The 16527-nt window shown below is 40.1% G+C and overlaps 1 protein-coding gene across 1 annotated transcript in view; it reads right to left on the bottom strand.

Annotated features, from left to right (window-relative positions):
• The window catches only part of snx19b (sorting nexin 19b), a 41606-nt gene extending 28740 nt beyond the window's left edge, over window positions 1-12866 (bottom strand). The window contains exons 1-10 of the mRNA XM_071519544.1: window positions 12797-12866; window positions 10968-11245; window positions 9256-9450; window positions 6429-7682; window positions 5733-5931; window positions 5523-5623; window positions 5055-5174; window positions 4219-4343; window positions 2620-2713; window positions 1335-1515 (exon numbers count right to left, since the gene is read on the bottom strand). Coding sequence (XP_071375645.1) covers window positions 1335-1515; window positions 2620-2713; window positions 4219-4343; window positions 5055-5174; window positions 5523-5623; window positions 5733-5931; window positions 6429-7682; window positions 9256-9450; window positions 10968-11171 — 2473 coding nt within the window. The 5' untranslated portion in view covers window positions 11172-11245; window positions 12797-12866. The remainder of the gene's footprint in view (window positions 1-1334; window positions 1516-2619; window positions 2714-4218; window positions 4344-5054; window positions 5175-5522; window positions 5624-5732; window positions 5932-6428; window positions 7683-9255; window positions 9451-10967; window positions 11246-12796) is intronic.
• Window positions 12867-16527: the final 3661 nt, after the last annotated feature.

Genomic DNA, 16527 nt, shown 5'->3' with positions numbered 1-16527 from the left:
TCAGACACAAAGGGAAACAGAAGCAGACAGATGCGAAGCAAGCCAGAGTGAGTCAGACGAGCAGAAATGAAGAGTGCAGCGGTTTTAGTGCGAGGCAGGGACGCCACCATTCCATTCATTTCTATTAGATTTCAATTCTTGGAGTTCACAACTGGATTTTATCAGGATTAAAATGTTTGATTCAATCCAATTCAAGAGTATGATCTTTATTACCGTACCACTATTAGGCTTTGGTGCTACCTCTTGCCAGTGTCTACACACTGTGCGCCAGGGGCGCTGGCTCACATGTCAAACACAGGAACTCTACAAGATGGCGATCAGCTAATACGGCTACAGTTATTACTGCACTGACACTTGCGCAAGGTTTACAGGAAAAACATGAGTTAGACATACTGGAGCAGATATCACCAACCAGAGGGTTTATTATTAGCGGTGGGTCATTATCAAACTTGTCTGTTACTTATAGAGAAGTATCTAAATAATAAAAACAAATAAAAGTTGTATTACTGCGAAAATTCAGCATTAACCATGAATCTTCACACATGTGATGCGCTGTGAAGTTTCATCAGGGTATCTGTAAGTTTCAGAAAGCTAAATTTAAAGGCTAAAGACTTTTTAATGGAATTGAATTGAAGGCCAATTTAACAATCAAAATAAAGCAACAAAGCTGGCAAAACCAGCCTATTTCTGATTGATCATAGCTAATTAAAGACATGGAAACTAACTGTTAAGGGACATGAAGTCCAATTGTGTTTAGTAAAGCAGATATGATGCATGTTGTACTACTAACCCTGTTCTGTATTAATTTCAGAGTAGACATGCAGAAAAAACAAGGCCTCTAATATGTGGATTCAAGCCATTTTCATTCTTTTTAAGGCCTTAAATGTAAATAATTTATTTTAAGATGTTTTCCAGACTTTAAGGACCCGATGTAGTCAGGAACAAAACTGAATTTTGGTTGATCGTGTTATTTATTGTTAAATTGACCGTATTATAGCTTAACCACTGGTATATATGACCTCTTGAACCGAATCTTTGTAAGTGTGTAAGTGTAAACCGCTGCTATGAGTCATCCAGCAATCCAGGCAGGAGCCACCAGACAAAAGCACGACTGTGAAGCCAACAAGAGTTCAGCACCGCTTGGGGAATGAAGGAATTTTACTGGGCCTACATTTAACGGGCTAGAAAATTACTTTACAAGAAAAACCAAAGCCAACTATGACTTTGAACTAAAATCTGGGTCGTGTAGCCACTCGGCAACCAGATTCGACTCGGCTCAAGTGAAGTGAAGTGGATGTGATATTAGTCCAGAGCATTCTTTGTCCATGTCTTACCGGGTTCCTGACTCTGCTCTCCTCTCCAGCCGTCCTCCTGACAGCCACAGCCTCCTGGTTCTCTGAGCAGCGGACTGTCCTCCCTCTCCTGGTCCGGATCTCGTGCCGCCGGTCTGTCCGCAGGTCTCTCCTGTTCGGTGATGAAGGCCTCCAAATCTCCCAGGGACTTCCCGTTGAACACCTTGGGAGAGCAGAGGGGTAGAAGGTAGTAAGATAAGAAGAAACGTTAATGATCCCCGAGGGGAAAACTGGGGAGAAAACGAGCGGTACATAAGCCTAACACGACTGACAGTTACAACACAGAATGTGTTACATGAATGAAAATAGGGCTGAACGATTTTGACAAAATATCTAATTGCGATTATTTTGACTGATATTGCAATTGCGATATGATTTGCAATATTAGGGGGAATGATAATTTTTACATCATTATTCTCATTTTCATTGAAAAACGTATTAAAATGATTATGGTGTGATTTTTGCGGGGATCTGTACCAAACAAAGATGTTTTCTTAAGTCTGTAGAATATGATGTGTAGGCCAGGACATCTCTGCAGCAAATATTTCATTTCAAATGGTATTTTGACACACATTTAGCCTTTAAAAAATATTGTGCCTCCTGTGATTTGAAAATTGCAGTAGGCCATATTGCCATTTTGACAACATTTTGATTAATTGTTCAGCCCTAAATGAAAACTATAAAAATATATGAATGACAGCATGTTTGCAGGGAAGCATGAAAATAAATGAAAAAAGTTACACATACAGTATATCAAGATTTATGTGATATATACATCACCGGATGAGAGAAATATGAAAATATATAGAAAAACAAACATCTGAATTTACAGCTTATATACACGATACATTTCCAGGTCTACAGAAGGCCAAATATGTACAGAAAGTGTTTAGGTGTGGGGACGTGTGTTGTAAAAAAATTATTCACCTTATGATTATATTCAATTTACACTTTCAATTCATCAAGGTCAGTGTTCATCTGAAGCTTTAAAAGTATCATTTGGTGGCGGAATGAGCCATTTTAGAATTGTTCATTTTTGTTTTGTGGTCGTGATTTGTGATGGTGATTAAAACACAACATTAAACCCCCGCTGCTTTCGTTTGCTAAGTAACAATACAAATACTACAAACATACCAAGACTAATCAATAGAAGTTTTTCTGATGCCCTGATTTGAGGAAATCCCTCATAGACATTCAGAAATAAAACAGCACTGTACATACAGTAGTGTCACTGCTAGTGAAGTCACAGCAAATGTAGGCGACTTACTGTGCTGCTCTGCTCCCAACAGAACAACACCGAGGGCCTCATGTCCGAGCCGTTCATGAAGGGGGTGTTTTTACTGGAGAACCTCAGACGAGACCTGGGAGGGTGCAAAGTCACGGACACACACACACACACACACACACACTAAATCAATACTATCTCCTTAGTACCGTGTCGCTCATCATCATGATTGAATTATATCTGCATTAGGGCTGAACGATTTTGAAAAAATATCTAATTGCGATTATTTTGACTGATATTGCAATTGCAATATGATTTGCGATATTAGAGGGAATGATCATTTTTACATCATTATTCTCATTTTCATTGAAAAACGTATTAAAATAATTATGGTGTGATTTTTGCGGGGATCTGTACCAAACAAAGATGTTTTCTTAAGTCTGTAGAATATGATGTGTAGGCCAGGACATCTCTGCAGCACCACAATATTTCATTTAAAATGCTATTTTGACACATTTTGCCTTTAACAAATATTGCACCTCCTGCGATTTGAAAATTGCAGTAGGCCATATTGCGATTTCGATAAAATTTCGATTAATTGTTCAGCCCTAATCTGCATACATCTTTCATGGTATCGGGATGCAGTGTGAGACTGCATGTGACAAAGCTGAAAGTTACCATGAAATGGTTTGTCACTAACAAGACAAGGCATGTGGTATGCACTACAGTTCTTTCATTTTATTAATCTATTAAAGGTGCTACGTGTAGCATTTTTAAACATCATTATATCATTGTCAAATAAAGTGTGACACCTTGGTATAATTACTGTAAACAAATGAGAGCACGGTTCAGATGATTGGCAGCCTCCATCTCACACCAGTAGTATTGTTAGTGCTAGTGTTTCTAAAAATGAAGACCACATTTCCCATAAATCCTGCCGCAAAGACAATGTTGCTGTAAGGCTGGGCGATATGGACAAAATCAAATATCACAATATTTTTGACCAAATACCTCGATATCGATATTGCGACAATATTGCAGGGATGACTATTGGTGCTTTCACAAAATATTTACACAATGAGATTTTTGATAAATAATCATCAGTAATGTGGATATAATGACTAAGTGGGTAAAGGCAAATAATAGAACAGCTAGAACAGTCTGGTAAGTTCAGAAAATGACATCACTTTACTGTAATGCAGCCTTTAAAACCAGGAAAAGACAAAACGATATTACGATATCCAAAATTTAAGACGATATCTTGTCTCATATCACGATATTGATATAATATTGATATATTGCCCAGCCCTATGTTGCTGCTTGTCCCCCTTCCCATTCCCTGGCATCTTTGTCTTTACTAAAGAGGCTTTCTTCATTGGCCTTTCACTCTGCCACTGCCAGAAACTCTGAAAGCTGATCTTAGCTAGCAACCCCCTCCTGTTTTGTACCATAAAGCAGAACAGCAAATTCCCCACCGAATCCGACCCAGTGGCACACAATCTAAAATAATACAACACACCTGCGTAACCAAAAAAAACCCCCCAAAATCCCCCGACATACAGGAAGTTGTTTGTGTGGGTTTTGTCTTTCCTGTATATTTAGGTGAAAGGTTATTAGAAATTTGAATGTCTCGTGACGCACTTGTTCTTCTTGTCCACTGGCATTTTCCCTCCATCCATCTCTCCCTCATTATCCTCTGTTGGGCTCTGAGGTTCTGAGCGAGGAAACGCCGTCTTCAGGGTGTCCACGATGGCATTCACCACAATCTGCACCACACACACACACACACACACACACACACACACACACACACATACACAGCATTACAAGCTGATTATGAGCCCATTAGAAGCATTAGAAGCATATATTAACTTTTTGTAATACAATCAAACCTAATCAGACAAACACCAGAAAATTACATTTCATTTAATACAGTGATTCTCAACCTTTTTCATATCAAGGACCCCTAATTTAGTCCACATTAGAGCCACAGACCCCCATTTGATGAGATTTTGTCTCTTGGACCCAAATCTGAGAATACTTTTATCGTTAGATATGATTTTGTCCAGAATTCCATGACTATCTGTATTGTAGGTAGAGAGATAACAGAGAAACTATGATCAAAAGAGTCATTCTTCTACATTCTATAATCGTTCATGTAAATGAAATAATGAAATTTTAACAATTCATCAATTTGCTGGGGGACCCCCTGGAATGCCCTCAAGGACCCGTGGTTGTCCCCGGACCCCACGTTGAGAACCACTGATTTAACATCATGTCATTAACTATGCAGTTGTCCCATAAAGTATCAAACCCCCTAAATTATTTGCATTGTGTTTACTATACTGCATTGCGCACTGATTATAATAATTACCATGCACTCACTATGTGTATCTAATGCTCTTAAATGTCTAATGAGCACCAATTCAAGTCAAGTGTTATCCCCATGCTGTATAATGAAACATTCAGGACCGAACCTTGTCTATGCGTGATACAATGAAAGGCTTCTTGACAAAGGCGATCCTAGCGTCTGTGTTGAGAGCCAGAAACTCCTGCATCTCTTCACTGTTGGCCGTTTCCGGGATCGCACAGAGTTGCTGAAAAAGAGGACAGAAGATGTCAAATTCCATGACTTTTCCCCGTGACATCCCATAATTCAAGTCAAGGGCGCTTCCATGGCTTAAAAATGTTTGGGTTCCACACTCCAGCTGGGCTTTGGATTTCAGCTCTCGAAACTCCATAATATTCCAGAAATTCCAATTCCATTCCAAATCACGTTTTACAAAGTATTTCAGAGCCACAGTACATTTATGACATTTTTGATTGTCTCACCATTATACTCTCAACATATTGGAGCATACTGGGTCTTGACAATGTAAGAAGTTATGCTTGATGTACACACTTCACCGGAGTAACTAAATCAAGGTAATAAAACAACGACCAACCTTTAAAAAGGTCTCCAGCAGTCCTTTCCTGGCCTCTATCTTGTCACTGTCCATGTTTCCAAATGGCATGTCTGGAAATATCTTCTTTGGACCTTTTACACCTGAACCACAGCGGTGAGGTTAGTCAATATGCTGTAAAAACCTACAATGTTGGCGAATCATGTAATTGATGCCCAAGGATTACTCCGATCCAGAGTCCATCCACCCTACCTTTGATAAGTTTCCGTAGTTCTGGCTTCTCTTCCAGTCGTGTCTGCAGGTTGAGGAATTCGCTGTATCTCCTGTTGACCATGTGATAGGCCACCGGCTGAACAGACCCTGGGCTCTCACAACCGGCCGGTGCAGCTTCTGCTTCCTCAGAGCCTGGCTGGACGCTGCCGGGGTTCTCACAGCCCATGGCTGTCTCATACTGCACACACAACACAACAGTCACCGTGCTTTGATGATTACTGTTGCTGATATGACCATGTGTAATGTACCAAAACATGTCAAAAGTGTATGTCACATGTGTGTAGAGTTCGACCGATGTGGGTTTTTGAAGGCCGACACTGATATTTTTGGATATAATAATATAATGATATTCAATATAAATCTGAAACAGCATTTAGATCATGTTTGGACACTAAAACTCTCAATTGGATCCAGGATAATAATAATAATAATAATAATGATTCAACATATTTAGGCACATGCATGTTGTGTGGAATACGATCAAAATATCACATTATAATTGATTCAAGTTAAGGGTATAGACAGCCAGTGTAGCATTGATTCTACAATAAAATATGTTTAAACAAACTGCATCATATCAGAGGTAGACAACACTGACTGGCTAATAAAAGGCAAATATCTGCCCAATATATCAGCCCAAAGCCTAATATCAGCCTACATGTGTCATCTACTTACCTTGATGGTATAGAGAGTGTAGGGGTGTGAGCCGGTGCCTCGGTGCTCCTTGGCTGTGATGGTGCCAGTGATGCGGAGGTTCTGGATGATGACCGGTCCCTCTGGGCTGCTGAGGGGCTCGAAACTGAAGGACGGTAAAGGGGAAGAGCCCTGCGAGGGACTGACTACAGTCAGCTCATTAGAGTTGCCCGACCCCATCTGCTCCACCCCCAGAAGGAGCTCTCTGGCTGGGTTTGAGGAAGCGGAGCTGCCCTCCTTCTCCAGGTCCGGCAGGCTGCTGGAACTAGGAGTCCCCTCCGCTGTCCTTAATGAGGACGGGCCACATCCGTCCGGTTGGTCCACTGGTTTTGAGTTCACTATGACTTTGGGGCAGGAGCCGTCCACTAGGCCGGGGTAAACGTCCTCCAAGTCCATGCCGTTGTTGTTCTCGATGGTCGAGGCGCATTCTTTCTGCCTGTCATACAGGCCCTCCTCTTGGCCTATCATGACTAGTGAATCGATGGAGCTCCGTTTGTAGTCGGCCGACGGAGAATCCAGGTCTGAGTCGTTTTCCTGGTAGAACGGGTTCGACTTGCCTTGTCCCAGGTAATGTCTTAAAAAAGGACGCGTGGGTTCTTCTTCTTCGATGTTGTTCTGCGGACAGTACAGCTCCTCGGAGTCGATCATGTCGTAGGCGGCCAGATCCGGCGTGGCCGTCTCCGTGTTGTTGGCCATTTCGGTCTCAACCCTTAACGTGACGGGGCACGATGGAACCTCGGCGCATTTCGGAGGCCCGTGTCTGGCCTCCTGCTGTGGACCGAGCTCCGATTCGGCAGGCGGCGGCGACGGCGGCGGGGATGAAGTCGGCGGATCCGTCGCGGCGCTTTCCTGCCGTTTACCGGACTCGGTGAACACTTCCACCATGAGCAGGTTTAGCCAGTCCGGGTCGGAGAGTTTGGCGATGAGAGGGAGGAGGACGTTGCAGGTGATGAGCTCGCCGACGACGAAGCGCCCGGTGCGGGTCTCCAGGTGAGGCGGCGGGACCAGAACGTGCAGCATCAGATCTACTATTGTCCTGGCGTAGTTGACCTCCAAGGCCGCGTTGGTCATGGCGGGGTGAGGTGTGCTAACCCTGGAGTAGACCTTCCACAGCTGGTCGCTCTCATTACCGTTGTTTGCCGATGGAGGCCTCTGCTGCTCGGTCACCAACTCCTTGGCTCTAAGGAAGTTCTGTAGGTGGCAGCCGCACAAATCCAGGGTCCTCTGGGTCAGCTCCTGTAGAGAGTCAAAAAGTTACAAATTTCCCAACAAGTATCTCTTCACGTCTATTTCACATTTCAGAGGTTTATTCATTTCATATAAGACAAGTAAATCTGACAACATTCACCAATTCCATCACCAAGTGGGAAGCCTGTGCCTCTGCCATATGACCAAGCTGATAAGAATGCACAATGCTTACTGATACATTTTATCAGCACCCTTGAAGCATTATATAGCTAAAACTCAAAATGAATCATAAGTGCAAGCATCTTATGAATATTTATGACTACTTGTTGTCTGAAAAGGGTTATAATGTATTGTAAGAATCTGTATTTCAACACGAGTTGCCTTATGCTGTAAAACAGTGGTTCTCAACGTGGGGTCCGGGGACAACCACGGGTCCTTGAGGGCATTCCAGGGGGTCCCCCAGCAAATTGATGAATTGTTAAAATTTCATTATTTCATTTACATGAACGATTATAGAATGTAGAAGAATGACTGTTTTGATCATAGTTTCTCTGTTATCTCTCCACCTACAACACAGATAGTCATGGAATTCTGGATAAAATCATATCTAACAATAAAACATATTCTCAGATTTGGGTTCAAGAGACAAAATCTCATCATATAGGGGTCCATGGCTCTAATGTGGACTAAATTAGGGGTCCTTGACATGAAAAAGGTTGAGAATCACTGCTGTAAAATACACAGAAGTGTTATAAGTGCTCATAGGTATCATTGTCTGCGTAAAATTATGACATGCATGATAATGTGTTTTGCATAAACCATTGTATGCTTTGAGTAAAGTGCCATGCCTTCTAATGCATCAAAATAAACAATGAAGAATCACAAGTTATCATTCTTCTCCACAGGCAAAGTGATAATGTCAATTTAAAACACGCAGTATTACAAGTGATCAGACATAAGAAGGCAGTCAGGAAACCTTTGTTAGATAACTAGTCATAAACATTCATAAGATGCTTGTATTTGTAATTCATTCAATTTAAGTTATATTGATAATGTTGTATTTGTGCTGATATAATACATCAGTAAGGATTATGTGTTTTTCTAAGCAGCTTAGGGCTGGACGATAATTCAATATTATCGTTCATCGTTTTTCAGTTATATTGTGATGATATGGTGATTTTGGGATATCGAGATGCACAATTCTGCTGTCTGAACTGATGAGAACAAGCTAATTTTATTTAGAAACTCAGACAAAATGTAGTATGGTAGGAATATTATGTGAAAATTTCAGTTTAGTTTGACATCACACCAAACATTATCATTCGGTTCAATATGATGAACATTAATTTGATTATTTAACGTGATTTCGCTTATGTGAGCCATATCGTCATATATATCGATATCGAAAAAAATCCTTATGATTATCGTGATATTGATTTCAACCATATCGTCCAGCCCTAAAGCAGCTCATGATTTCTTATAATCATGAGTGCATTATAGTTCCTTATGAGCGCTCTTATAATGCATGTGGTGCTTACAGATGTGGTGGTCACAGAAAGTGTTAGTGTAAATCTTTCAAACACCCAGAAGAACACAGAAAGTCATAATATGACCACGGTACCTTCCTGTCCACCTGTCTGGCACGTATCTTCAGCTCCATGGCCATGCAGATCATGGCTTCCTGCACCTCCGTTTCAAAGGCACTCTCAGTGGACACGGTGGAGTACCAGGAGGAGACAAAGTCCCTGATGATTTTCCTCACCGTGTTCTGGATCTCCTGATCCAACTGCTGCTCGTCCTCCGCAGAGGGTGGAACCTGAAATACAGTACTGATTTAGGAGCTTAGGAGCAGAAATGATGATCAGAATGAAGCTGTCCCTCTACTAATCAAGGGTTGCACCAAACCCACTGTCTAGTCTACCTCTTTGAATTATTATTATTGAGGGGAACTGGATTGGTATTAGGGCTGAACAATTAATCAAAATTTTATCAAAATCGCAATATGGCCTACTGCAATTTTCAAATCGCAGGAGGCGCAATATTTGTCAAAGGCGAAATGTGTGTCAAAATAGCATTTTAAATGAAATATTGTGGTGCTGCAGAGATGTCCTGGCCTACACATCATATTCTACAGACTTAAGAAAACATCTTTGTTTGGTACAGATCCCTGCAAAAATCACACCATAATCATTATAATACGTTTTTCAATGAAAAGGAGAATAATGATGTAAAAATGATCATTCCCTCTAATATCGCAAATCATATCGCGATTGCAATATCAGTCAAAATAATCGCAATTAGATATTTTTTCAATTTTTTTCAGCCCTAATTGGTATTTTACTTGAATCAAAGTCAGCGGTTTGACAAAGGGGGTTTGACAAATATGAGTTTTTGAAGGCTGATACTAACATTTTTGGATCCGAGCTGCCAATGGTATTTTTAAAAATGAAAACAAATTACAAGGATTCAATGTTCCTCCCGGAATTGTATTATTGACAAGTAGAGAGTAAACTCATATTGACTTTAGTTGAGACACTAAAACTCTCCACTGAAACCCAGGATGATAAAACACATTTATGCAGACTCATTAGAGCAAATTCAGTTTGAGGACTTCCATAGACAACCAGTGTAGCATTCATCAATGCTACAATAAATATGTAATCAATCAACCTCATCATATCCAGCATATCAGAAGTGTACAACAGGACTGGCCAATATTTAGTTTTTAGTAAATGGCCAATAATACAAACCTATATATCGGTCTAAGCCTCATTGACAGTTAATCCGGGCTTATCACTCTCAATCATTTCCAGTAAAACCTTTTAAAGCTACTGTAGGCCTATTAGTGATAACAAAAAAAGCAAGCAGAAATAGTAAATGAAAATAACACTAGAGCTTACCTGTCAACGTTGGGCTTTGAAAATAAGGGAGATTTTCCGGGACCCCCACCCGACCATAATTTTTACATTATGAAAGGGGTTTCATCTCTCGGTTCCAGAGATCTAATGACCAGGTGCCTTTACTGCCTGCCCTGCTGTAATCTCAGAGCAAAAAGGATTGGGTTCACTAGTTCAACAAATGGATGTTTCCCAAGATGCTTCTGGTCAGGAATGGGAAAATAGTCTCCGAGGTTAAATAGTCCATGGATCTAACCGAAACAACTTGATTGGGCCAATTAGGATTCTGTATAACTGTAAAAATAAAAAAGGGAAATATGGGAGATTTACGGGGAAAATTACCAAACGGGAGCACAGCGGGAGAGGGGGTGAACATACGGGAGAAACCCAGTTGACAGGTCTGCACTAGAGCTGGAAAAGTTAAAGGCATATTTACCTGCTCCAGGGTGATAAACCTCTCCAGGTGTAGCACACTGTTGGACTCCAGGACGGCCTGCGAGCCGAGCCAGCCCCCCAGCACCACCAGCAGGCTGGTGAACACGCACAGCAGCCAGATGTTCACCAGGAGGTGGAAGAGCACCAGCCAGGCTAACACCACACCAAAGCCCAACAAGCTCCTCTGTCCCAGCACCTCGGCCATGGCGCTGCAGCGGCCCCTGTCTGGCTCGGCACCTTCAGGATGAGATGTGGAGACCGCTCATGTCAGAGTAGACCCTGAAATATAAACACAACGGAGGCTACTGAGTTCAAAGTGACAAGCTGCTTGGTTCTCATTATGCGATGTTTAACTTGGCAGACAGTCAGGTCGTGGCTGTATCTGCGGACATGATGTTAGATGAGACAGATCGCAGTTTTGCAATTTATACCCTGCTTGGAAAAACAGACTGCCGCTTTTATTGGACTGCTCATTAACATATTAATGAAAGACTGTCATGCCAGCGGAAATTGACTGGCTCTTAACCAGGATAACTTGCACTTATGTAAACTCACGATCAGTGGTGGAAGAAGTACTCAGATCTTTTACTTAAGTAAAAGTAGAAATACCACAGTATAAAAATACTCTGTTACAAGTAAAAGTCCTGCATTCAAAATGTTACTTAAGTAAAAGTACAAAAGGATTAGCATCAAAATGTACTTAAAGCAACAAAAGTAAAAGTACTCATTATGCAGAATGGCCCATTTCAGAATAATACAGTATATATTATATTATTGAATTATAGTTAATGATGCATTAATGTGTAAGCATCACTTTAATGTTGCAGCTGGAAAAGGTGGGGCTGATTTCCACTACTTTATATACTGCTGGGTATCTTACAGTAATCTATAATAATACATCACAATTTATTAGTTGATTATATTTTGTATTAATAATCTGAATCTGCAAAGTAACTAGTACCTTAAGTTATCAAATAAAGGTAGTGGAAAGTACAATATTTCCCTCTGAAATGTAGTAGAGTAGAAGTATAAAGTAGCATAAAATGGTAATACTCAAGTAAAGTACAAGTACCTCAAAATTGTACATAAGTACAGTATTCGAGTAAATGTACTTAGTTACTTTCCACCTCTGCTCACGATAGGTATTAATTTAAATAGCGTTCGCTAAGCAGGACATGATCTAGCACGGCAATAGCATATTTAGCTGATAGCTCGTTCTCTAAGCTACACCTTTGGTAGCTAGCTAGCTTGATTAACTACCCAGCCGTACGGTATCCTAGTACTATTCGTTTATCTGGGTTTTCATGTGCTAATAATCGCAGCTAGCTAACTAACGTGTTTGGCTAGCGTTGGCCCCGGTGCATTTCGTCCTCTCTTCTACTGAGAAAACGTCACGCCAAGCTTAATTAAAAAATCTGACAATATACCGTTTATTTGTTTATCGGCACATGTACATACATCCTAGAACATGACATAAGACCTACAAGAATCACTAGGAGCCACTGGAAAATTCGGCGTACAAGTGATTCACCCAGCAGCACTTATTTTCAATAAAATGTATGCCGAATTGAAGAGTGGACCCTGAGCATTTGCAAAAGGTCTTAAGTCATGTTCTACGAGGTGTCCTCTTTTACCAATAGGCAAACCAACACTAAATTGACAGATTTTTAGGCTAGCGGTAGATACCGTTAGCTTAATAAGGCTAGGTACCGCAGACTGCTCAAGTAATGTTAGTTAGCTATAACTCTACGGAACACTTGACATGCACACTGTCGGCCTGTCATATAGAAATGTAGCAACCATAATGAAAAGGTTAAATATTCAACCTACAAACGTTGTCATGAATATGTCAATAGGAGGTCTTCTTGTGAGCTTTCGTCATCTTTACAGCTGCGGTGACAGCTCCGTGTTTGTTTATTTCCTGTAACGTGACGTGTGCTGCGTTCAGGACCTAAAGGAAAAATCAGGCGGAACGCCTTCACGGTTCAAAGGAACGATACTTCCAAGTTTCAAACTCGTTTGAAGCTGCCAATACGCCATGATGTAAGTTTTATGCAGACTTTGGCTGCTCCTGATTTACTTTTCACACTTAATACACATGCACTTAATAAGCGAAACATTTAAATTCACGTTTTGCAGCATATGACACATTGCAGTGTCAACTACAAACTAAACGTATGGCAAGTAGTTGTGTCCTGCTATGGCATTTTAATTGTTCTGATCACACGATGACTTATGTGATACAAGTCATTCATTTTGTTCGTTTTATTTCAAATGAATCTATCATTCCCTACACTTGACTGCAGATATAGAGCCCTTGATGGTGATGTCAGAATTCTGGAAATTGTAGAAATCAGAGTTTTTCTCTTACATCACCACACTGTCATCTTGAAAATAACAGGTGATTGTAATAAATTAACAGGTGCTTATAATCAAATGCCAGCTACAGCCAATAATATGAGCTGTGTATATGGTGTAGCATCTTATCGGTCGGAAATGCATGTGACATCATGGGAATACTATGATTTTTTTCAAGCTTGTATGTACCATCTTTGCCAGAGTTCCAGCTCATGTACTGCTATGTAAAAAAAAAAAAAAAAGCTGTGGGGGAATCAATTAACACTTCTACTCTACAGGTCCATAAACTAAGAACCACTGATTTACATACGATCGGTGGCTTGGAGGTTGTCTTATTATAAGGAGGTCAGTATTTGCTGCTCGGTTAGAGAACTATTTTTTTTATATTTTCATTTTCACAGCGTTCTCACGGTGGGCTCTGGCTCCTAAACGCCACAAAGGAAACTAAAGTGGCACAAACGGCGGCATGTGAACGTCTGCTGACTCAAACCTGCAGTCAAACCAGCCACCACCAATGTGTGTGTGTGTGTGTGTGTGTGTGTCTCTTTCTCTCTCCCTTTCTGTCTGTCTTTCTCTCTCTTGCTGTCTCCTTCCCTCTCCCTCTCTCCCCACACACATATAGGCTTTCCCAAAAGATACATTCTACTGAGTTGACAGCTTTTTTTTTTTTTTTTTTTTCTGATTCCTGTACGTGACACATTATACATTAACACGGTCGAGTTGCTCCAAAGTCTCATCGGGTCAACAACCTCGTTTTTTTTGCCATACACTGTACAAAAAAAATGCAGAAATAAAAGCTGCCCCTTGACCCCAAACGATGCTGTGATCAGCTATGTATCGTCCATATACGGCTAGATGGTTTTGTAATCTACATAATATTACAGTAGATATGATGCATGTGTGATATATACGTCAGGCAAGCCTTTAACTGAACCAGATCCAAAACAAACCCCTTCAGTACATGAGAGCGGGTTCATTGGAAATCTTGGAAATTATCCTCACTACAGAGACATTTACTCTAATCCCATACTGCTGCTCGACCAGAAGGCTTCAGACAGGTATGTTGCTATGGGAAAAAAAAAAAAAAAAAAATTGCTTTATTGTGTGACTGCTGAGTCAGCAATAACAGGTATAATCTTCCCACTCTATTATTAATCTGTACATTTTTTGGCACCTATCTACTCCTTCATACTTTAAGATAGAAACTCCATACTCCTTCCACCTTTTACACATAAGCCTTCCTACATATTTTCTTCCTTTTGTACTTGTTACTATTATGAAATTTTAGCACATTTCTAACATTATTACTTGTCATTTTCTTACTTTCTGTTTTTTTCTACTGAATATATCTTCATACTCTTCATACCTACTATTCATACTCCTTGTACCTTTCAGCTTTTACATATAAGCCTTCCTACATATTTTCTTACTTTTGTACTTGTCACTATTATTAAATTTTAGTACATTTCTAACATTATTACTTATCACTTTGACACTCATTACAGCTCCTTCACAGAAGTGGTTTAAACTGCCACATTTCTCACAGTTTTAACATTGTCTACCACACACACACACACAGTTACTGGTACCAGTATGTGCCAGTGCCAGTGTGTGTATAGTAGGACCAGTAGGACCAGTATCAGTGCCTATCCCTGTTTTACCAGGAGAGTGAGACAGCAACTGAAGAACAGGGAGAGAGTGAAGCGGATGAGACAGAGACAACAAAGTGGAGACAGACAGAAATATGTGACATAGATAGATAGATAGATAGATAGATAGATAGATAGATAGATAGATAGATAGAGCCATAGGATAAGAAAGAGGGAAAGAGGAGAGTGATAGACCGGTCACAGACAGCTGACACTTTTACTGACAAGCCACAGTTTGCACTCTCAGCAATCACATACATTTTCTCCAGATAACACACCTTTCTAGTTACACAGTTAATACCTTCACATTCTGTTACATAAAAGTGAGTTTTCACCTCTTATAAGATATAAAAAACAGTGGTGGAAAGAGTAGTATGTGCTGATGTTTTACTTCGGTAAAAGTAAAAGTACCGGTGTAAAAATCGAATGAAGTAAAAGTAAGAAGTAGCTCACTTAAATGTACTCAGAGTAAGTTACTTTTTTAGAAAATAAAATGTTGTTAGGTGTATGAGAGCACAGAGTTCAAACTAGATTCTTTTAATTGGTTGAATTGGTTACTTGGTTACTTAAAGCTACTCAATTACAGTAATGTGACACTTTACAATAAGGGTCACTAAGTTAAGGGTTAGTTAATGCTTAATAAGCCTTAACTAACCCTTAATTAACAGTTAACTAATGTGTCTGGTAATCATTTACTAATGGTGTTCATGTTAACTAAGGTATTAAGTTATACATTATTTAATAGTCATCTTTACAAACTATTAAATAATGTATAAATGAATACCTTAGTTAACATGAACACCATATGTAAATTATACATTAGTTAACTGTTAATTAAGGGTTAGTTAATGCTTATTAATCATTAACTAACCCTTATTAAGCATTAATTTAGTCACCCTTATTGTAAAGTGTTACCATGTGGGCTAAATGGAAATAGTTACTTTCGCCCCAAAATAACATATAGTGATGTGAGGAATATGAAACTTTGCCTTTCCTTTTTTTTTTCTTCCTTTTTTTTCCGCTTTTACTTTCATTTCACTGCCATCTGTCTGTGTTGCACTTTTCTGCTGGAAACCCAAACCCAAAACAGGAAAAGGTGGGCGTGTATAGCATCACTCTAACTCTGAAAAAATGTAGCATGACTTTTACCAGGAAGTCCAACAAAAATAACCAAAAAAATAATAATAACTTTGCTTGTAATGGCCAAGAAAACTAGTAAAAAAAAAAACCTGGTCAGATAGTGTATATACTTTGTTGGGTGGCTTTGAACGAGCAAGGGTCAGATATTGAAATGATTTAGGATGGGGGGGGGGGGGGGGGGGGATGAGGTATGCTGATGAATAGTATAACCTCGCTAATCTGATTTGTTCAGTGTGGTTGACTCTCGAGCCGGTGTGGGAAAATATTTCCAGAAGAGCCGAGGAGCCGCGCAGCTCTGCCTCATTAAAACACGTCGTGAGCAAAGTTCACTGAAAGCTTATCGTTTATGATTTATGATTTCATCTCAAACTAGGGAACCCGTACCTTTTTCCCCAATCATGCCCAGGTTTATGA

Source organism: Centroberyx affinis, unplaced genomic scaffold (assembly GCF_046629955.1).
Source record: "Centroberyx affinis isolate AG114_WGS23_722 - 3 ecotype Tasmania unplaced genomic scaffold, CSIRO-AGI_Caff_v1 ptg000714l_1, whole genome shotgun sequence".
NCBI classification, from domain to species: Eukaryota; Metazoa; Chordata; class Actinopteri; order Beryciformes; family Berycidae; genus Centroberyx; species Centroberyx affinis.
Note: the sequence above shows the minus strand (reverse complement) of the source record. Positions and strands in the feature narration are given on the sequence as shown.